This window comes from Taurulus bubalis (genome assembly GCF_910589615.1).
Source record: "Taurulus bubalis genome assembly, chromosome: 16".
NCBI classification, from domain to species: domain Eukaryota; kingdom Metazoa; phylum Chordata; class Actinopteri; order Perciformes; family Cottidae; genus Taurulus; species Taurulus bubalis.
The window spans coordinates 7149954-7173645 of record NC_136604.1 but is presented as its reverse complement, the minus strand read 5'-3'; the positions used below and the strand labels follow the sequence as shown (position 1 = coordinate 7173645).

At 42.2% G+C, this 23692-nt stretch overlaps 3 protein-coding genes across 3 annotated transcripts; 2 read left to right on the top strand and 1 right to left on the bottom strand.

Moving 5' to 3' along the window:
• Positions 1 to 3236: 3236 nt before the first annotated feature.
• aard (alanine and arginine rich domain containing protein) lies at positions 3237 to 4181 on the top strand (the record flags this gene model as incomplete). The annotated part of the gene is made up of 2 exons (XM_079232509.1): positions 3237 to 3461; positions 3660 to 4181. The coding sequence occupies 2 exons, from the start codon at positions 3237 to 3239 to the stop codon at positions 3780 to 3782; spliced, it is 348 nt and encodes a 115-aa protein (XP_079088635.1). The 3' UTR covers positions 3783 to 4181.
• An 889-nt stretch (positions 4182 to 5070) lies between these two features.
• Positions 5071 to 11337, bottom strand: LOC306749244 (uncharacterized protein; the record flags this gene model as incomplete). The annotated part of the gene is made up of 2 exons (XM_079232508.1): positions 5071 to 5385; positions 11155 to 11337. 2 exons carry the CDS (start codon positions 11335 to 11337, stop codon positions 5071 to 5073), a joined length of 498 nt encoding a protein of 165 aa, XP_079088634.1.
• Positions 11338 to 14514: 3177 nt separating this feature from the next.
• On the top strand, positions 14515 to 21828 carry slc30a8 (solute carrier family 30 member 8; the record flags this gene model as incomplete). The annotated part of the gene is made up of 10 exons (XM_079232507.1): positions 14515 to 14616; positions 14822 to 14898; positions 16297 to 16463; positions 17380 to 17526; positions 18052 to 18205; positions 18408 to 18598; positions 19037 to 19149; positions 20163 to 20268; positions 20379 to 20513; positions 21681 to 21828. The coding sequence occupies 10 exons, from the start codon at positions 14515 to 14517 to the stop codon at positions 21824 to 21826; spliced, it is 1338 nt and encodes a 445-aa protein (XP_079088633.1). The 3' UTR covers positions 21827 to 21828.
• Between the last annotated feature and the right edge of the window lie 1864 nt (positions 21829 to 23692).

The window sequence follows — 23692 nt, the reverse complement described above, 5'->3', positions numbered from 1 at the left end:
TCTCGTCCCACACCTGATCTCAATGCTCTCCTGACGAGTGGGTGGAGCCTTCTGGCTGGAATGTAGATTGCATCCACCACACCTCCCCTCAGGCCCTTACAACAGTATAAATCTGTGACAGGATCAATACAAACAAATAGGTTTGTATCGTTATGTGAAAATGTCTAGTTTGAAGTCAATCAGCCCTTTTTTAAACACAAGGAATTGTGCATTTATTTCCTTCACAAAATCCCAGCCAATCATCTTAGGTCCACTCACACAACTAACAACGATCTTGTTCTATTTACTCGGTTCCATCATGGTGAAGAGGGAGGCACCACGGGAAGAAGGCCACGAGTAACACCGTGAGTGTCGTGGGTTGTGTTGGACCAAGTGAGCCTTTGCTCTTTCCGAATGGCAGACATTAATGTCCTCGCTCGGCACTGAGGGAGCAATGATACTTCACTCGATGCCCTCAGGGAACATCCACGACTGCGCTAGTAATCCTTTCAATGTCCAACATAGTAGAGAAATGTGGAGCGTGACCTGATGCATCGCCAGCTCAAGTGACACTTATAGAAATACTGCCATGAAGATAATGCTCGATCCACATTAGACACTTAAACTCACTTTATTTTCTAATTATTTTCTAATACGATCATTAAATAGCTTATACAAAAGCTTAGTCCCTTGAAGCAAAACATGTGCCGTAAAGTAGATCACGCAGGATATTTTTTTATCAGTGTGTTGGGGTCTAACTCTTCCTTCCAATTATTACTACTGTAGTACAGACATGTCGGCCTACTTAAAGTAGTACTCGTATGCAGAATGATCCTGACATCACATCACATGACATACATTTTAATGTTGGAGTGAACTGATGCCATTTCTGTCGGGTAGCCTGATTAACAACAATGCATCGTATGTTAAAAGCTGCAGCATGTGTTTTGTATGTAAATGAACCAACACATTGATTTGAACGTTTTCTTATTGTTGTTTTTAGCTTTGTCTTTTACTCACACTTTATTTTACCTCCATTTTAAATCTTGCCGAACTCGTTTTTTCTTAAAAGTCTCATGCACATATGTTGTATTTGGTCTTTGAACAAATAGTTGCTTTAGGCCACATCGGACCAGACATCAGCTCAGCATGGAGAACAGTAGTTTGCTCATGTGAGACAGAACCAGGTCAGCTGACAGGAGTGAGCAGGGCAGTCCCTTAGGCGGCTGGAGGAAACTCGGGTCAGAGTAGAGGAGACACAAACTGCGTTCGCTGTGTCCTCCGACAGATGGCCCGTGGTTCGAGGCAGTCAAACTATGCAGCGTTTCACGACAACTTGATCTTTCTGTTTTTCTCACCCGGTGAACAAACTTACACTTTTAGATAAAATAGTCTCCATTGGATGAATGTTGGCACAATTCATTGGTCAAATGTCATAAATGTAAAATACAGACAAACAAACAAATAAAAAGACTGTTTATGTGGAATTCTGCACATTGGTGAAAGCGCCACCATGGGGCAGCAAAGTTAGCGGAAAGGTAGCGCGACATTAAGACAACACACATGATCCCATTAACACTGAATTAGGAAATGTCAGGTGTAAAACGGTAAAGGCAGCCCACGGTATATGGAAGTGCATTGCGTTTTCTCCACTGAAAGGGCATCCTAGAGGGCACTTTATGATGTTTTCTCCACCAAACACAAGGGCACCAGAGTCCAGGGCCCCCGAACACCTCACTGCGACTTCTCTGTGTTACATTCAATTAAAAAAACAAAAAAAACATTGGCTCTGACTTAGTCTTCCAAAGCCAGAGCTATCTCTACACACACATCAGCGCTGGGGATCTCTGACGATAATAAAGTTTAATGCAGGGCTTGAGGCTCGGTCTGTGCGTCTGGCGGCTTGTTTGTCATAGTGGTCACCTGTCGCCCCCTGCTTCCTTGACCTTCAAGACAGACGGCCCAATCCCTCCAACCTCTTCTCACGCTCCACAGAAACCTGCGTAAATGGATTCATAGCTCAGGCCGCATGGGCTCTGACAAGTACGCTACTCTGTCTCTCTCTCCGACACCCTCGTCCATCCGTCTTTACGAATTACTCCATGACAGAATTTCAAATCGGAGCCATTTATTTGATGCTCAGTGTGTGAACTGAGAGTTTTTTGATAGGGTGGACGTCACACGGTCTCAGCTCTCTCTCTCATACACACAGACCACTTAGTTTCCCGATGACATAGCACTTTAAAAGAGCAAAACAATACCTCACAGTGAAGCATTGACTGTGTGTTATGTCCCCTCAAAATGTGCCCACTCATTCTTCACAGCCAGGCCCATAAGTCAGGGAGGAATATACACTAGAACCCTGTCTCATCTCTGCAGGTTTGAGGGAGAAAAACTGCTCACAGTTGCCAAAACCCATCCCACAAACCCCACAGGGAACGGACTTAACTTCGGGCACAAAGGGCCTGGTTATATTTCACCGTAGGATGGCCTTTGTGCCTCTGAATCGGCTAACACTGAGGCTGTGTCTCCATACCTCGTCCAACCTGTCTGTCTCCTAAGCTGACATGCAGGTCTCATTTAGAGAGAAGCACTGAAAAGGTCCACTGGGGTTTGATGGATTTTGTGTGTACACGCAGGCTCGAACACACGCACACACACACACACACACACACACACACACACACACACACACACACACACACACACACACACACACACACACACACAGGTTTACACATGGGCACTTTATCCAAATGAGAGCTCACTCACAACACATTTCTCACACTAGAATTGTATGGGGGCGGGATTGACTGAGAAAAAAATAGTGAAAAAGCGGGTGAGAGAGGGGGAGGGTGTGGTGGTGGTTAGGGGGGGGGGGGGTCTTTTCAGTTCTTTTTGGAGGCAACAATAGTCTTTGTCCGAGCTCTTCAACCATTCTTATTAGGGCTACCGAAAGGAGGAGGAGGAGACGGGGCATGCAGGCGCAGGGCAGCTTCTCCATAGTAACAATGACAAAACAAGCCAGTTCAACACCAGGCAGGCAAAAGGGATGATTGCAGCTGCTGAAGAGAAGCACACAGACTTGTGCTGCGGAGTCCTGTTCACATAGAGAAAAAGGAGGAAGACCAGTCCTGTGGGAAGAGGAGATCGAGTGGAGTGCAAGATTTCCCAGAGTTTTGTGAGAAAGTGTGAAGGCGACACGTGAGAAGGACACACACACTTCTACCGCACCTACTCATTCATACCCTCCCAGCATGGACCGAGACAGTCACAGCGAGGATACTTTGTCCACCATGGTTCTGGAGAACATCAAAAACAAACTGATCCATGCCTTCAGGGCGACCGGAGAGTCCAGAGAAAACCCTCAGGACTCTGGCTCCACTGTCAGACCGGTCAGCATCGGCAGGAGCTACCAAGCCAACGAAGAGCTGCGGAGGGCGCAGATAGACGGGGCGATAACCTGGCTGAGGTCCGAACTGGTGAGTTGACCGACATATTTGACATATTGTGCTGACATGCGGCAGGTGTCATGTCCAGAAATGGTCTCTGGATTGATCTGTTGATGGTGTCAGATCCTGAATGTGGAGACAAGTGAAAAGGCCGGTTCCCTTGTGTCCCTGCATCTTAATGTATAGCTTCAAACATGCTGATTCAGTTCTTTCGTTGTTGTCATGCAGCTGGAGATGCGATCACAGGACCTTCAGCTGGCTCAGACTCTACTGGGGCTCAACACCGAGATCCAAAGACTGAGGAGGGAGAGTTTCGCTGGTGTGGAAGTAGAAGGGGATGATCAGCAGTAACTGGCCCCAGCAGAGAGCCCCTTCTCTGGGTGGAGAAGACTTCAGAGTGACTGGAGGTGAACAAATGCCCCGGAAACAATGGCAGGCAAGGAAATGGCTGCAATGCAACTGAACTTTTGCTTGTGATAGTTGTGATAAAATGTGTCATGGTAAAAATAGACACCAGTTGCACGTAAAGTAACCCAGGAAGAGGAAAAAGAAGAACATGTGCTTTCTGCTCTGTGATGCTGGCATTGTTAATGTTTAGATGTACTGCACTTTTGCAAAGTTGTACTAAAGAAACCTGTTTGTACATGTTTTGTTACTTTAGGTCAGGAAACAAGGCATTGTGAATGTCAAAATGAAAAAAACTCTTTTGTCCCAATTTGACATGTTTTCTGATTTGACAACAAAATAAAATTTGCACCATGAGTGATTTCATCTTTATTGTACTGGCATACTGTACGGCTTACGGTACAGTACCTGTTGGAAACACAGCTAGAAGATCAGGTATTATAGTTATTATAGGTATTATAGTTTATTCAGTTCACAAATACTTTCCATACATAATCTCAACACAGTTATCTTTTTAAACATGGATAACTTAGCTATCCTTTTAATACTTTCTCAAAGAGATATTCACAAATACATGGCACATTGTCAGACTCCAGGCTGTCTAATTCTGCTCGCAGGTAGAGTCGTGAAAAGGTCAGTGAGCTTCCAGCACTGACACACACGTGAAATCAATACATGTAAACCCACAAATTCAAAACTCTACATTTGTAAAGAAAGCTCAGCTCTGATCTGTGTCACCAGCCACTGTTTCTCCACATAGAAACCAGGTTTCTCTCACATTCTGACACATACAGTACTCACCAAAGACAACAAAGATTGCCTTTAGGTCTACGTTTAACATACAGGACTTATAATATCCTCTGTCACACAGATTGTGTACTAACTTAAAGGAATAGCTGGACATTTTGGAAAAACTGAATTTAACATTCTTGCTGAGATTCAGATGAGAATATTGATACCACTCTCGACTACCTGTCCATAAATATAGGAACTGGATGCATAGCTCTCGGCAGGTTACAAGGTTATTCACTACAGACTTTTTAGGTGTATAACTGAATTTCCAAAATTGTGCCATATTTATTATTATTATTTTACATTCACAGCATTCTGTCAGAAATGGATGGGGGGAAACTGCAAATATTTATCTTGCTCCACCTTGTCTTTGTTGACATGTCTTGGAGAGGATATGAGGAAGTTGGGGAGAGAGTTGAATTTCTTCTATTAGGTAGAACTGTCATGGCATAGAGCTCCTCCGGCTGAACGCCCTCTTCGACAAAACCCTTGAGTAAAAGGTCGGAGTCGTCTTCATGCAGGAAATGGAAAAGCCCACTTCCCCTGAGCCGGAGTAGACGCTGCCGCTTCCTCGTTCGCTCTCAGAGTCCCAGTAGCTGCCCTCCTCTCCCTCCTCGTCTGTTTCTTCCTCTTGCTCCTCCTCCTCTTCCTCCTCCTCCTCCTCCTCCTCAGACAACTCCTGCTTGAGCTCTTGGATGCCGGAGTGCAGCTCCATCAGCTGGCGGATCAGAGCTTGGTCCTGGGAACGCATCTCCATCTGCACATATGGAAGAACAATAACTCTTTTATAGCGTTTAGATATATTGATTGCTATTGGAGGCTGTCTAATTACCGGCATTGTAAAATAAGATATTCTGAATTCAACCGACTTCAGAGTCCAAGCTTGTCCTAAGGAGTGAGGAATGTCCCAAACAAAACACCTTGTGTCCTTTTTTCTGTTCCACTGCAAACTACCCTGACCAAAATAATGTCTAAACCAGGATAAAATATTAGCCCAAAAGTCCAGAACAGCTACTTTATTCACCTCGAGGTGCTATGTTTGGTCCATGGATTTTTCCAGTCAAGAATAAACTTTTGAAGCTAAACTGTCAAATTTGTACAGTCGTGTTTCCGTTATGACTCGGGCAAACTTCGTCTGTGGGTGGAAATCATGCGATATGATTGAAAAGATGAAAAAAAAAGTACAAAGTACAGTTCATACACAGGTTATCGTCACAGGTTCGTCTCGCCTCGTCCTAACATCTGATTGGCTCTATCCTGTCAAGAGGAGGAGAATCCCATGTTCTCATCTTTTCTCACAAGACTGGAACGTGCAACGACCACTTTGATAGTCATGAAGAGTAATGGAGAATATCTGCAGAATATAAGGATTTATTTCATCAATAGTCCTTTGTCTTCACCTTTACCTCGGGGGTAGAGTCACTCAGAGTGGAGGAATGAGCATGCAGTGATCTAATAAATACCATGAGCTGAACAAACTGCCTGAGGTGGTTGTTCAAGGTATGGGGAAAGAGCATATTAAATCACAAGCTTTAATTAATATTTAACGATCCTTGTTGTAATTTAGTGACGAGTAGGATTTGGATAGGCCGGCAGTCGAAGCAACCTTATGTGGGCTGTGCAATAAAGTTTAAGTTTTTAAGTTTGAAGTTTAACTCAACACCTCCACGTCAGCGCTGTCCTGGAAGCTGCTCTCTGTTTACATGTACAGAGGTATAACGTGTGGGACCTAGAATGCCGGAGGAAATCTCCATTAAGTAAGAAATTTGTATGTACAGTCGCTGGGAAAAAATGCTTTGGGCGGAGGACTTTATGCTGATGCTTTGTCTGATGAGAGATTGGAAGGTGGTGTTTTAATCCGTAGGTTGTGAGCTTCACGGCGAGGTCCGGGGTTCGTGGGCTATAGTTCATGATTCCATCATTCTCGAGCTGGTTTTCAAGTCTTTTCAAGTCTTTTCTAGTCATTACTTTGGTTACGTCTATCTTTGGTGGTTGAGTTGTATTTGAAGCATGTAGAGTTGTCTTACTTAGTCTTGTCCCGAAGGCTTGGCTGTTTAATTTGGTATCAAGCATTATTATATTTGTTCAATATATAATTGTACCTTTTGTCCTAAAGATCTGAGACCTGTGGACTAGGAAAACACCCCACGTAGGGAGATTGCTTTTTTATAGGACCTTCACAGTTTCTGCCTTTTCCTAATCAAACTGAGCGGGTTAATGCTCAGTGTGACACCACGCTCTTTCAAATGCTAATGCATCCTTCTGTCAGTCTCTTTCTTCCCTTTTTTTTATGAGAGGCTGTCTAATTGCCGGCATTGTAAAATAAGATATTCAGAATTCCACCGACTTCAGAGTCCAAGTTTGTCCTAAGGAGTGAGGAATGTCCCAAACAAAAAAACCTTCTGGGCCGATCTGCATTTCTTTTCTCCGTTAATTACAGCACCAGGTTGAGACCGGGCTCCGACTGAAAGATTCTGGTTTTAGCGCCTTTGTGGAGGAACGAGAGAGAGAAGAAGAAACGTGAACCTTCTTTTCTTTTTCCTTCACCAGCCCTTTTCAAATAATGTGCTGGACACTGTGTGTGTGTGTGTGTGTGTGTGTGTGTGTGTGTGTGTGTGTGTGTGTATGTTTTCGTGTGTGTGTGTGTGTGTGTGTGTGTGTGTGTCTGCATCTGCCAGGGCCTTTTTTTTAATCTCTGTTCCACTGCAAACTACTCGACCAAAATGTCTAAACCAGGAGGTTTCTATGTGGATAACAAAACACCTGCCATCTTTCTTGCTCTCACAAATTGTGTTTCTCAAAAGGAAAACATGGACACAGAACCTTGAGCTTGGATTAGAGGGGGTGGATGGAGGTTATCTCTATGTCTGAGTATCCTAGTTTAATCGCATTGTGAACAGCAGACAGAGAAGTTGGATCTTTCACAATCCTTTTTGGTGCGTCTTTGAAAAACAGAATAGCTGCTTCATTAACCTCGGGGTGCTAAGTTTCAACAATTAACTTTGAAACTCTAGCCGGCGTGGACATAAAAATACTAAGATTTCTTTTTTACATTTGTACAGTCGTGTTCCCATTATGACTCTGGCAAACTCCGTCTGCGGCTGAAGATCATGCGATATGATTGGAAAGCTTGAGAGCAGCTACTAAATGGACCTTGAGCTTCACCCCGGGTGTTTGATTGCCTTACTTCCATTATAAGAAACACCATTTCAATAAGATCAGGGTCTTTGTCATCCAATCCTAAACAGTCCTTGAAGATGAGTCAAATTCAAACGTTGTCAATCATTGTGAGATTATTTAATCTGTGTATATAGCAGTATTTGTGTGCTATTTCCATTTTCTCATTTAACACGCTATTTCTTTCACTTTTATATCACTAAAGGTGTTCAATACATCCACATAAAGTAGTAACATACAGTAAATAAACTAAAATAATGCTTTTGTGCCCTCAAATCCCATAAAGTATTTGTTGATCGTTGTTGATGCTTTTGTGTGGGAAGTTATTGCCCTTTTGTTCCTCCGATGCATTCCTCCCGTTTTAAAGTTGGCTGTGGCTGTGTGTGTGTGTGTGTGTGTGTGTGTGTGTGTGTGTGTGTGTGTGTGTGTGTGTGTGTGTGTGTGTGTGTGTGTGTGTGAGCGAATGTGCGAGGCCCATTGTCGCGGCCTAATATATCACTTGGCATTTAGTGCATTCACCCAGACAGCTCGTCATGGTAACCAAGTGTCCTCAGCACACAGAGGAGGAGACACCGCGTGTCTGACTAGGAGCCCAACAAAACAGCCAGTAAAAACAGAGGCCTCCTGCTCGCTGTAATCAGACCCTGCTGTGTGACGGCAATGAATGACAATGTCTGAATTTGGCTGTTTATTCAAGATGAGAATTGGATGACACAGACCCCAAACACCCGAGGTGAAGCTCAAGGTCCATTTAGTAGCTGCTCTCAAGCTTTCCAATCAAAAACTTAAACTTTATTGCCCAGCCCACGTGGGGTTGCTTCGACTGTCGGCCTATCCAAATCCTACTCGTCACTAAATTACAACAACGATCATTAAATATTAATTAAAGCTTGTGATTTAATATGCTCTTTCCCCATACATTGAACAACCAGCTCGGGCAGTTTGTTCAGCTGATGGTATTTATTAGATCACTGCATGCGTCATGGGGCTCATTCCTCCACTCTGAGTGACTCTACCCCCGAGGTAAAGGTGAAGACAAAGGACTATTGATAATATAAATCCTTATATTCTGCAGATATTCTCCATTACTCTTCATGTCTATCAAAGTGGTCGTTGCACGTTCCAGTCTTGTGAGAAAAGATGAGAACATGGGATTCTCCTCCTCTTGACAGGATAGAGCCAATCAGATGTTAGGACGAGGCGAGACGAACCTGTGACGATAACCTGTGTATGAAAGGCCCCACTTCTGTTTGTGGGGCAGTTGTTCTTTGCCCAACCTGCGTGTTGCTGTACCACTCACTGCTTTTGCAATTGCAGCACTTACTACTTTGCTTGTGATCATTTAGTAAATAAATTTAGAGAACGAGAGAAGTTGTTGAACTGAGTTCTTCTGGAGGCTACACCAGGCATCCAATAACTGACACACGCTATCACTAGGAAAACCCCTCTCTTGTCCCCTCCCTTCATCTGTCTTTCACTCTATAAATATCAGGCCTGGTCACACAGTCTTTGGAGACCTGAAGATTCTGAGTGGGTAAAAGTGCTGATCTCATTTGGACGCTGTAGAGCGCTCCAATAGGCTCTCACGATTAAAAGGAGGTGTCTTAAACTCAAATCAGAGTTTGTATGGGGCAGATATCATGAAAGTACAGTAGAATTGTGGTTCATAAGCAAATACTTTATGGGATTTGAGGGCACAAAAGCATTATTTTGGTTTATTTACTGTATGTTACTACTTTATGTGTATGTATTGAACACCTTTAGTGATATAAAAGTGAAATAAATAGCGTGTTAAATGAGAAAATGGAAATAGCACACAAATACTGCTATATAGACAGATTAAATAATCTCACAATGATTGACAACGTTTGAATTTGACTCATCTTCAAGGACTGTTTAGGATTGGATGACAAAGACCCTGATCTTATTGAAATGGTGTTTCTTATAATGGAAGTAAGGCAATCAAACACCCGGGGTGAAGCTCAAGGTCCATTTAGTAGCTGCTCTCAAGCTTTCCAATCATATCGCATGATCTTCAGCCGCAGACGGAGTTTGCCAGAGTCATAACGGGAACACGACTGTACAAATGTAAAAAAGAAATCTTAGTATTTTTATGTCCACGCCGGCTAGAGTTTCAAAGTTAATTGTTGAAACTTAGCACCCCGAGGTTAATGAAGCAGCTATTCTGTTTTTCAAAGACGCACCAAAAAGGATTGTGAAAGATCCAACTTCTCTGTCTGCTGCTCACAATGCGATTAAACTAGGATACTCAGACATAGAGATAACCTCCATCCACCCCCTCTAATCCAAGCTCAAGGTTCTGTATCCATGTTTTCCTTTTGAGAAACACAATTTGTGAGAGCAAGAAAGATGGCAGGTGTTTTGTTATCCACATAGAAACCTCCTGGTTTAGACATTTTGGTCGAGTAGTTTGCAGTGGAACAGAGATTAAAAAAAAGGCCCTGGCAGATGTAGACACACACACACACACACAAAAACATACACACACACACACACACACACACACACACACACACACACACACACACACACACACACACATACACACACACACACACACACACAGCCACAGCCTCTTTAAAACGGGTTTGACATTGTAACAACATGACCTACATGCATCGGAGGAACAAAAGGGCAATAACTTCCCACACAAAAGCATACGGAAGCATCCAGGAGGTGATGGATGACTTGACCGTCGGCCAATACCACGATGTAAAAATACTGTGCTCCAATTAAAAATCCTGCATAGTACCAGCAAAAAGTACTTAAAAAGAGGTTATCTACCCCCTTGTTGCCTGTGGGCACATGTGACAGCTTTGAGAAATATTCTAAATGCTAAAACATTGCATAACAGTTAGAAGTTGACTTTTTATTTGTATTGCATATTAACTGTATATTTGAGTTTATTCACTTGAATTTGTCTGTTTGTATTTCCTCCTATTTATTGTTGTAACAATGTTCATGACGCCATCTTGACCAGGTTACTGTTGATTTGACCTTGCTCATTTTGTTGGGCGACAAGTTATCACTTTATCATTCTTATTAGTGCATTACTCCAACATGACCCGCGTGGGTATATATAGGGGCTTTGATCTATTTCATGCATCCTATTTATTTATCTAATCAAATGTGTGTAAATTAAAAGTACAATAGCTGTTCAACAAATGCAGTGACATAAAAAGTACCAAATCTATGTATCTAAGCAAAAATACTCCTCAGATACCCTTCAACACTGTCCAGTACGTGAGTACAGTTACAACAGAAAAACCCAGTGACATGGACTTCACGTGGAAAGAAGAGCGAGCTTCCATCAGAGCTCTGATCTTACCAGTTCCCTTCGCAGCCAGGCCAGCGCGCTCTCTATGTCCAGTTTGCTGCCTTCCTCTCCAGCTGTGCAGCCGGCCCCGCTGCTCCGAGGATCCCTGCATGCCCTCTGTCCTGCCGCTTTGCAGTCGTCAAAGGTGGAAGTCTTGCAGGAGAAGTCCCGCAGTCTGTTTAAGACCACCTCCATCGTGTCAAGTCAGCGGTCTCCTTCTTGAGCCTCTGCTGTGTGTCCTGTACGTCCTCGGCTGTTGTGGGGATGCAGCCTCGTCTGATCTCTCTCTCTTTCTCTCTCTCTCTCTCTCTGTCTCTCTCTCTCTGTCTCCTGTTATGAGATCCCTCGCAGTTCTGACGACTTATGAGGAACTGGCACCCCTCCGTCTCTCAGCAGAGTGGAGTGTGAATGTTGACGGAGCAGGTCTGACGTCAGTGCATTGTACAGATGCCTGACCTGGAGTTGTTTACTACTTGTGTGTGTGTGTGTGTGTGTGTGTGTGTGTGTGTGTGTGTGTGTGTATAGTGTGTGGGGGGGCTTTTATCAGACACACACACACACACACACAGTGTTCATTAGGATGGAGAGAAGGCGGTCCATTGCCATGGGCGACAGCAGTTTTGTATCTTTAAAAATACTTTCAATGGTTCTGGTCTGTTGTTTTTTTGTGTTTAAAGAGGATGCAGGGAGGACACACACACACACACACACACACACACACACACACACACACACACACACACACACAGGTTATTTAGTGTAAGGGCCCTCATGAGCTGGTGAGTTGTAGGGTCAGGAGCTTAAGAACAGTGTGAACAGCCATGTGTAACTAACCCCTTCTCGTGCCATTTTACCCTCACTCTGCAGCCCCTAGCAACACCATCTATTCACACACACACACACACGCACACTCACACACACACAAAACATCTTGGCAAACCAAACACAGGCCCACTTTGTGGACTCCACAGACAGTATGGACCGAAATAGCCACACTGACACATTGAAAGCTATTTTTAGATAGCACTTTTAGACATTTTTCAAGGAAACAAACGTCACCACTCTCAAAAGGAATAAAAAGAACAAGCTGCCTTTTAGTCTCATTGTGCAAATTTCTCTCATGCTCTTAATGCAGCTTCCAAAGAGACTGATGAGCCGTGGCCTTCGTTGTAAGAGCTGTGATGTCAACAGTTGCTTTGTGAAATGAGTAGAATTGACAATTATGTTAAGTACCCTTTTACCTTCCATCATTCTCTGTTTGTATCTATAGGCCTATTGATATTAAATGAAATGCTAGGCTGTGTGTTCTGGGATGGGAGAGGGAATCCCCCTCATCCATCTGAGATATCACAAGTATTCTTTTATTTAGTGAAATCCAAATGACACAAAACAAATACATTTTGACAATAATGTCTTTGTCAAAGTTTACACCCACTTTTCTTTGCCGCTGTGGGTGGACAACGGTGCTGCAGCCATTGCATAACAGGGAAGACTTTAGATTTATTTGCATTAACAAACCCCTCATCATCATCATCATCATTTATTTGTTAATACTATTCTATTATGTATTGATGTAAATAGGCAAAGTAACTCTAAAATATGTGAAAAGTACTGTATTTTCTCCTCTGAAATGTCGTGGAATCGGAGTATAAAGTAGTATGGAGATACTCAAGTAAAGTACCAATACCTCAGAATTGTCCTCAAGTACACTTACTTGTCAACATCCCACCACTGGATGGTGAGGGCACAAAACCAGAGTTATGGAGAAAGATTTTGGTCCAAAATCTCTCTAAACCCTCAAATATATAAAGACAAATATATAAAGGTTAAATAATATCAACAACACAATAATCAGCATTATTAAAACCTATTAAACACGAGCCGTGTTTTTGCGAAAATAACGAAGGTTTTCATCCCCACACTAAACCTGGGTTATCTCCTCAACCACAACATCAGGAATATCAGCTTACAATCCTTGGTCCACAAATTCGGCCACATCAGTAAGTCATCTATTATTTACAGTTATATTAACATGTTTAGCTGAATATTTATTTTGTTGAATACAGTATTGTTTAATGTTTATTTACTGTGAACTACATATGGATGTGCTGTTGTGTAGTACTTACAAAGGCATGTGTTTGTGCTCTTTTTCAGTTTTACAATATTATTATTCTACATTAAATTCTGCCAACTACAACAACTTGTCTGTTCTTTGGAGAATACGGTGCTGGAGGATATGAATGTCAAGCTGGCTGGAAAGCTGAAGAATACGTTTCTGACAACAATCTTTAGCGAAGACAGTACAATTAACATCCTGGTGTGCTTTGCATGGGACCGCAAACACTTGCTGAACGTGGCTCATTGCCGCCCCCATGTGGTACATTTAGCAGGCAAACATTAACAACTGGTGGTTGTCTTTCAGGGCTGCAGAGATGATCAATCTGCAGTGTGTGGTATAAGGGTCGTTTATTATTTTCTGCGGATTATCATACAGCCTTGAGTTTGGGAAACATTACAATGACTTAGTTTTGCAACTTTGTTTTAAACCTAGATGTGAGACCGAGTGCATCCTCTCAACCAGAGAGTGGTTCATGAACGGAATAAAATACAAAACGTACGTGTATTCAAAACATAGAAAATATACACTGCTTTGAAAAATGATGTGTCTGATGTTATTTTTCTATATAAAAAGTTACAAGTAACAAAACAAATCAACATACAATTTATTTTAAAAACAGTTGGACACAAGATATATCCGATATGTGTGCACTTCAAGTTGCATACTAGACTTTGTGATGTCACACACGAGTGCCTTTATGTGCGTGTTGAACTGTTGGGTAAAAGAAAAGAAGAAAAAAACGCACATTTTGAGTGGAGGTGGACTTTAATCACTGACAATCAACAAGGAGTCCAACTCCAACATAATAATGAAATAAAAATGCCTTTTCTATTCCTACGTGTTCAAAACGTGCATCCTAAATAAATCAAATTAAAAAAAAAAAACATACAAAATACTGTTATTGAACTGAGAAGAGGAAGCCTGGACACGCACGCGGCCCTTCGTTGGATTGTGCAACCGGAGAGTGCCGGCTGCCCAAGGAGGGTGGGCGGGGCCAGAATGACTTAAGTTTTAACCGGCTGAACAACAAACCCCCACTCCCCCTCCCTGAGGAAGATGACGAGTGCACACCCGAACTTTGACTTGAATGTTGAATTCATCCTCCACTTTTAACGCAGCATTAACTTATACACGTACATCGTCCCCTTTTACCTCGGAGACTTTTATTCAACTTTTTTTTGTTTTGCTCCTTTTTAATCACCGACGGCTCCCCCCCTACCGACCCCCCTTGTCTAGAAGCGCTGCAGGCGGCGATGCATTTGCACACGGTGCGCGTCAACTGCGGCGATCACAAGGCTGGTCCGCATCGCGTGCGCCTGAACGCTGGCCAGCTGCACAGCAAATCAGAGCCGCTGGTAGACGTACACAAGAGGAGGCAGTGGGACTTAAAGGAGGATTCTCAACAAGAATATACACGTTAAGTTTAGACGAGCACACCTGCAGCTTTCTCAGACGTGCTTTTAAGTCACATGTGAGTGTTTTTTAATTTATTTTTGGAGCGTGTTTTTTTTTTATTCTAGTCTGTCACTTTAGCAATTTTTTAATTCGTTGCGCTCCAAGAAGCCAATCATGTTCAAGAAGAAGGATCCAGAGAAAGTGAGGCTGGTGTCGGGTTTGACCAGCGCGTACACGACAAGGTAAACTTTTATTGTGGCAAGGTCAACTTTTATTCTTTCATTCATACTAAATTGGATGAGAACAACAATAATCGTCAGTGGACCAATTATTTCTTACATGCGTTAATCTGACTGTGTGTAGTGAGCTTTAGTGACACAGATCTCACGGTAAGTGTATCAAACATTAGTGGGGGAGGAAAGACAAAATGTCAGTCGGCCTGAATGCCGTTGTGCTGCGGGCACTGTCTTTGCCCACGTTACCTTGTTCCACACGGGGCTGCTGGGCTGCTGGTCTGAGAAGCGGTGCGCAAACCAGCCAGTGGCGCAGAAGTGGACTTCTGGCATCCCGGATGGAAATGTCCCCCTGGGAGGTGCACTGAAGGTTATCGCATCAACTAGTATTGATTTTACCATCCCTCTTTTGAGTCATTAGCCCAGTTGTGTACATATGTGTCTCCTGTTGAGCAGTGGCGGGCCGTGGGTTTGCTATCGACGCCTGCAGTCTGTTTAGTTTAACAGCTGATGGCGGCGCCACTGCAACAATTAAACTATAAAATAGCTATAACTTGTAATTATTTAAATTAATTATTTAAAACGGTTCTTGGGTTGCATTCAGTTGGTCGTGAAGTTGGTACAACTACGTAGACTAATTATAATGTCTACCTCTTAGAGGAAAGAAAACATACTATCATTTTGAATCCCCTCTTAAAGTTTTGTATTTCTTAAACTTAACTTAAACTTTATTACATTCATAATATTACATATTTTTACATACACACATGACATTTGGTGTCTGCATTTAATCCATCCATAGCAATTTAGGATCTACATTTGGAGTCATACTGGACATTTCCTGTATTAACAGGCCACACCAAAATACAAGCTCCTCCTCCCTTCCCTTTACTCCAGTGAACAAACATCAACTCCTACAAACCCACAAGACAAATGAAGTAAACGCGCTTGTGTCATTGATACACCTGAGGTGAAAAACGTGTCAAATAAACAGAAACGTCTAACTGAAATTCATATTCAACCAGACACAGAAACACTGTTAATGCCGGTACAGGGCCCAGGGAAAAAGATGGCGGCGGTGTTTTCACAATATGATTGGGTTAAAGGTACTTGACTAATATTAAAGAGAGCAGAATTCATATTTATCGCTAACACATTTTACAATCAATACACTCATTTATAAAGCAAGACTCTTCTGCTTGTTGCAAGATATTTATTGGTTTTGCTCTCTGAACTTTTGACAAGTATTTAACTAATACTAATAATAACTAATTGATCGGTTAAGTGAAACGATAATTGGCGGGTTCATCGCTAATAAAAACAATTGGCTGCAGCCAGACAGACGTTGCTCCGCCACATGCCCCCACTGCATTAATTCTGATTTTTATTATTTATGTATACGTCTAGTCTGCCCAACCAGACGGCGTCGCAGGTAGACACCACCGACGGCATCAAGCATTGCCATGACAACAGCCACGCGCAGGAGGACCGCGAGCGGGAGAAGAAGGTGGCCCAGAGGAGGTTGTATATGGTCTCAGTCATCTGCCTGGTGTTCATGATCGGTGAAATCCTTGGTGAGTTGTTGGGCTTCCTTCTCGCTTTTTTTTCTTTCATGCGAATCCCTTTACTTTAAAAACTTGATTCGGAGTTTCAGGTGCAGGACATCTCGTCTCCGGAAACACTTAACAAACATTTAACCAAACACGAAACCAACATTTTACCAAACATTTAACAACGCTTCACGACTTCATCATGTTTTATGTTCTGAATGTGTAAATGTTTCAAAAAACTAAAACTTTTCACTGATCTTATTTTATTTAGTTTTAGTTTTTCCAGAGCTACAATGAGGCAAATTCACATCATGGCAATAAAGTATTGAATTAGATTGAGTTTAATCAGCTGTTTTTAACTTTCTCTGTTTTATGGCTTGGTCACTCCAACAGGGATTACTTTTTAAACCCGATTTTAAATCATGGTTTAGCTATAATTAAACTTAAAAACTATCCCAAAAGTAAGTTGAATTACAGTTAAACCTCTCTTTGAATGTCATTTTAGTTTTTACTCTCACCCTCAATAAAATGTCATTATTTAGCACCAAAACTTTAATTTCCAACTTAAAATGTGATCCAGTATTAACGTTAAACTTGAGGAGGGTTCACTTTTATAATTAAAATTAATAAAAAATCTGGATTTACTCATTTTAAACTGAGTTTTGCGCAACTCCAATAAGAACGATTTTACATTCAAGATTACATTTTTAAAGAAAAGAAGTCACTCATTCACATCCAACTCATCAATATTTCGCCTTTTTTTCTTTTTCGTCTGTCTTTGTCTCCTTTCGTTTCTCCTGCTTCTCTACTCTTCCATATACTTGGTGCTATTTTTATGTTACCTTTTTTTTGTTTGTTACCTCCCTCACTGGTAGCAATCATCATTCCAGCAGTGTGATAGTGTAATATTTATATAGATGTGTTGTCTGTCCTTCTCAAGGTGGGTATTTCGCAGGCAGTCTTGCGGTGATGACAGACGCTGCCCACCTGCTGGCAGACTTCATCAGCTTCCTCATCAGCCTGTTGTCCCTCTGGCTCTCCTCCAGACCGGCCACACACAAGCTCAGCTACGGGTGGCATCGTGCAGGTACGACCGCCGCGTCCTCTCCTGCAGAACGCAATACCTCAAGAACGCCTGGAGCAAAATCCCTCAACATCCACTTGGATTATACAATGAACCGATCTAGAATTCAGGGCTCAAAGGTCACTGTCGAGCATTCATACGCGATTTATGACAATTTCACTAAAAGGCCTAATCGGAGAAAATTATGACGTGATGATGTTTTGAACCGACGTGTATAATATATTTTGGATGGAACTGAACTAAAACTGAACGGAACTAAAAGTGAAACTCAACTGTACTGTTTTTGTCAAAAAAAGCGTAGAAATGTTTTACGTTCCGTCCATTTTCCCGTCTGAAATGGCTTTCTGATGGCAAGATGAAGTGCTGAAAGTATTCTAAATATATAGCGTACACACATTCTTTGGTGGAGGCGGTACACTCGCCTGAAAGATGACGTCATTCTGTAGTCATTCTGTAGTCAGTATTTCACCTACGACTCTTGTGATACATCTCCTGATTTATCCCCCCCTCATTTCTTCTCCCATGCAGAGATTCTGGGTTCTCTGCTGTCGGTCTTCACCATCTGGCTGGTAACCGGAGTGCTGGTTTACCTGGCCGTGCAGCGCCTCATCAATGATAACTACACCATCGAGGGCACTATCATGCTCCTTACCTCCGGTTGTGCTTTGTTGGCTAATATTGTGTGAGCACTCTGTTTTCATTTGTGCTGCTTTTATCGCCGCGCAGTGCGTCTTTTGAATATTCACGATTTTCTTTTTTTTTAATTAAAGCCGATACAGAGAGGGCGGCAATACCATATCTACTTTGATGGACTCTTTGGGGCTGTGCTGTGGTATGTTTATATTTAGAGCTGATTGAAAATACTCTGTTCCTACTCTCAAAAGCATGGCCCTCATCCTGCACCAGTCCGGCCACGGCCACAGCCACGGGGGACTCTCCTCACACGGCCACAGTCATGGGGGACTCTCCTCACACGGCCACAGCCACAAGAAGGGGAACGAGCACAGTCACGTTTCCAACCACGCACACCAGAGAGACGACCAGGCTGACGCCGAGCAGAACAGGGCTGCCGATGGTACGTTCCTGGCATACGATTATGTTTCAGAAGAAAGTGACAAAAACTATGAATGATGTTAGCGAAACCATGAAATCCTAGAAAAGCAAATTTCTTCAGAAATGTGTTGGCGTGAAGGACGAACAGCTGACGCTACGGTGCATTGCTGGATTTTAGAATTTGAATAATACCAATCGTGTATGAAAGATGTGAAATATCTTAAGGTGGACTTTTTCAAGGTTTGTTGAACAACTGACACTGCACTGAATTGCGTGTGCGTGTGTGAGACTGGAAGCAAATTAGATAACTGAAAATTGTTTCTATCTTCCAGAAATATTTTGTGGCAGTTGGTTAGAGTTCCTGGCAAAAAAAAAAATTCACACTAATTAATTGTATAATCTCCGAAGCCCAGTATTCCGTATACATACTTGCACTGTTACTGGACTACTCGTGTTTCAGGAGGGAGGGCTCACCAGGACAACGCCAGTGTGCGAGCGGCCTTTATCCACGTGTTGGGAGATCTTCTCCAGAGCGCCAGCGTGTGTCTCAGCGCCATCATCATCTTCTTCAAGGTGAGCGGTCTCTCGAGGTGTGCACAAAGTGTGGGAAGTCTTTCAGCATGAAGCTTGAACCCAAGAGGAAATGGAGTGTAGAGCATTTGGGAGAAATACTAAATATTCTAAAAGATGTTTTAGAAATAATTTACATGTGATTATTTTCTGTGTTACTTGGTTTGTTCCTGCAAATCAGCATTTCACAATATTGTTCAGCAAAGTTTTCTCAGGTTATTTATTTTGGCAGATTTTGATATCACTATTTCCTTCCCAATAAAGCAATCAGTAACCTAAATATAACTTGTACTGCATCCCTTGGGCAATGCATTAACTACTAGAAATAAATGAATGAAGTAAATTGTCAACATTTTTGCAATTCAACCTTTTTCACCAATACATACAAAAACATAATGAAACGCAGGACAAAACAAAATAAAGAAAACACCCAAAATATAAATAAAATGCAACATTTATTTATTTCTAAAGAGCCCAACCCTCTTAAAACTTTTAGTAATTGTTATTATTATTAATGATTTAGAGATAAAACAGTCTAGTCAGATTAAGCCAAACCAGTACTTTCCTCGCTAATGTGCCATTTATATTCACATTACTCAAATTGTTATCACAGTGATGAGGGTTTAGAAATAATCTGAAAATAATTTTCCAGTCAACCCTGCATATGCTGATATTATTATTATTATTATTATTATTATTATTATTATTCCACCACTCTGCATTTCTCTGTGCTATAAACACTCCCACAATGAGAAATGTCGAACAACACAACGCTGTGTGTGCAGGAAAGACGGTGCTGTATTTTCTGGACACACTGGTCTACTGAATGCTCAAATATTTTACATTTCTGCAGAATGTTTAGCTTCTCTTACAATAAAAACTTAATGTGTCAATGTCCTGTGCCCCTTAACCCTCATAACTGACTGGGGGAAAAAATACTTCAAACTACTTCAGCTCAAACCTTTGATGCCTTGGCCAAGCTCAAATATATTGTCTGTGTTATTTGTTTCTTTCAGCCAGAATATAAGATCGCTGACCCCATCTGCACCTTCCTGTTCTCCATATTTGTCTTGTGCACCACCATCACCATCTTGAGGGATATTCTTGTTGTCCTGATGAATGGTGAGGCCCAAAACAATGGCAGTATGCAGAGTTTGCAGCTCTCTTTCCCCTCTTTCTTTTAATGTTTTTATTATTTTCACAAAGCCATACATGTTCTCTGTATCACTCAGGCGCTCCCGCGGGGGTGAAGTACGGTGACGTGCGGGACGGTCTTCTCGCAGTGAAGGGGGTGAAGGCGGTCCACAACCTTCACATCTGGGCCCTCACCATGAACCAGACTGTACTGACTGCTCACGTTGCCATCGGTGAGATGAAACCCCTCACTGCCTGCATTCTGGTGACTCTTTATGCATCAACATATGATGGAAATGTTTTCATTCTTGTAAAGGAAAACACTAAGTTCAGGCGTCGCGTGACAAACTAAAATAATACAAATTCTAAGAAATTAATTATGCTTTCAAATATTTAATCTCCTGGAGATCAACTTCTCAATTAATGTTATAACTGCTGAGTCAACACTCATGTAGGGGTGATGAACTCTGCCCCCCGTCTTTTGAGTCATTATTCACATCTGCATGGGGCACTTATTCATGTCAATGATACATGGTATTCATGTTAATTAATATTGAAGCCCTTGGACTTTATTAGACCACATGTGTTTCAGTAAGATTTCTGCTTGTGTTCAAAGCGTTATGCCCAGTCGAAATATTTCCCACATGTCTCTGAGAATCATATCTTATGAAATGGTATCCACTTGCCCTATAGTCTGCTGTGCATGACGTTATTGCACCGCTGTAACAGTAATATCCCCTTCAGCCTGTCTGACAGGCACAGAAATTAAAATTCTACGGAGAACTCCTCCGATCAGGCGTATAAATCTCACCACTGTGCGTCTCTAATAACTTCACCATCTCCGATGAAATGCAGCTGGCAGCCGCTTCCCTCGGCTCGTCAGTGGAAAGCATCCGTGAGTCTGGAGACGTCCCAAACGGAGCAAAGGGACACACAGAGACTGTCACACAGCAAAACTAACGGGATAAAATATATTACATGTAAAAAAAAAAAAACACCCTTGGTGTGAAACGTTTTTGATATAAAATCATAATTTGAAAAGTAACCAGTTCAGATGAAGGAAGTGGAATGAGTTTTTTTCTTTTTCTTTACAATATTATTTATATTGAAGTAGAAATAGAAAGTAGCAGAAATACTTAAGTAGAACAAGTACTTCAAAGTGGCACATGAATGCAGTACTTGAGCAAAAGTACTTTGCAGGACTGGTACCCAGCACAATGACCCTTTCCATAAAGTTTATGTACGAGTATTTTGTCCTCAACGGGCTGCTAGTTGGCCTCTGGGCGCTTTGCACGCTCTTTACTACTTGCGTTAAAACAATTTAAAGACGCACGCACACACGGAGGCGACTACCAATTTGTTTCGCTGACGTTTCCTCCGCCCTCCTCTCCTTCCCACAGACGAGACGGTGGATGCTCAGACCGTCCTCAGAGAAATGACGCAGGCTTGTGTCTCCTCCTTCAACTTCCACTCCGTTACGATTCAAATGGAGAGACAGGCCGACCAGAAGCCCGGCTGTACCCTGTGTGAGGATCCCAAGCTGTAGGCGCGCGCCGCGGTCCTCTCGCCTGAGCCCATCGCAACCCGAGACTAAAACCTGAAACTAGAATGTGCCGGAGTGAAGGGCAAGCTTGTTCGCGATTTAAATAATTTTAGACAGAAGGCTCCCTCTCCACACCATTCCCAACTGTTTGCTAAAGCATACCCAAGATGTATTAGCTTTTTTGTGTATTTGTGTTGAACTATAAATCCCGATGAACTAAATTCACCCTTTTCATGAATCTATACATTTTACCATTTTGTTGAATTTCTTTGGTGAAAACGTTTGAACGTTGAATCGTAAGCGTCAAACACTAGATCCTTCAAACATCAAACAATAGATACTTCTATTTATTGACTATTACACCAGCATTATCAGAAGTACTGTGTGTGTGTGTGATGCTCTCATCACATGTATGTTTGTGTCTCGCCGCTGCCGTTGTACAGTTTTAAGGCAAAATTAAATATTCAATAAAATATTCCTTTTCAAATACTTATGAGTCTTGCTTTCAAAGTCCAATTTACAATGTCATAAAATCCTGCATGATGAAGCACTGTATCCATTTTAACTCTCACTGCCTACACCAGCTCCTCTGTTGCTGGGCAACAAGCCCACAGATGGATCCATTGTCTTGAGGGGCATGTGGATCTCCAACGGTCCTCCAGCTCCTTGACGTTAAGCCAGTTTGTGTGATTTTAATTTTAATGTTTTTTATGTTCCTGGGTGGCCGGTTTGGCTGCACGGCGGGTTTGGGATTCACTTGTGCTGCTTCTAAAGGGTTATTAAATATAGAAAGTCTTAAGGAGATGGACATCCGTAATTGACTACTTGAGTTTGCAATCCTGTACTTTATTGTAGAGATCTGTCCTTTTTGTCGGTTCCACCTCTGTACGGTGCTATTTCATCTATACATCTATGTTTTGTAATGTTGATTGTATGCTAATGCATGTCAATGGCAATACAGTTTAAAAATAGTTATATACACTAATACCAAACATTATTTACTAGATAAGAAATAACATATCAAAATATATACGTTATCAACCTCAAATAGAATCTGAACTGTCAAAAGGTCAACTGAGGATCAGACCAACCCTCTTATGAACACACAACCTGCGCTCCCTCCTCAGCCACACACACACACAAGCTCGCCCTCCCACCCACACTGCTTTATCCCATACCTTCAGCTGCACTAATCTCACGCTTGTTTCCACAGACATTCAGACGTGAAAGTTGCTGTGTGCAGTTGAATGGACTTTACATGCCGCTGCCTCCAGAGCAGACCATTGTACTCCCTTCTCTCTCCATCCCAACTTAACCCCGGAGGGACCAGATCAGTGTGTGTTTAATTAAAGCATGAGTAGTGAACTAGGTGGCTAGATAATCCGTTATAGTCCTGATACCCCCTCGGCTAATAATTAGTACACGGTTTGTGTTTCCTCACAAGGGGTCTTTTTTTTATTTTTTTGGGGTTACCTTTTACTCTAACTGTTTTTACTGGTTCTCCTCTCTGCTTTTTTCCCTCCATCCACTGTCTGCCTCTGTCTGTCTCGCCCTCTCGATTCCAAGGGCCAAGTCCCAGCTTCGGTTAGATGGGGCGGTGCCGTCTGTTTAAAGGTAATCTGTGTTGGTGGATTTTGTTATGCCAGAGGCCCCCATACCATGCAGCGTCACATGATGTACCACATGCTGTGGGAGACACACACAAAGGAAATCAGATGCATTGCCCTGTGATGAATGAAGGTCTTTGATTTTGGATGTTTGAATTTACAGGAATGTTTCGACTCAGTGGGGTTTGATTACATGAAGGAAAAAAAATCAATACTTTCTTTTTTATCAGATTGCCTTGATGTGATCAATACATTATCTTGT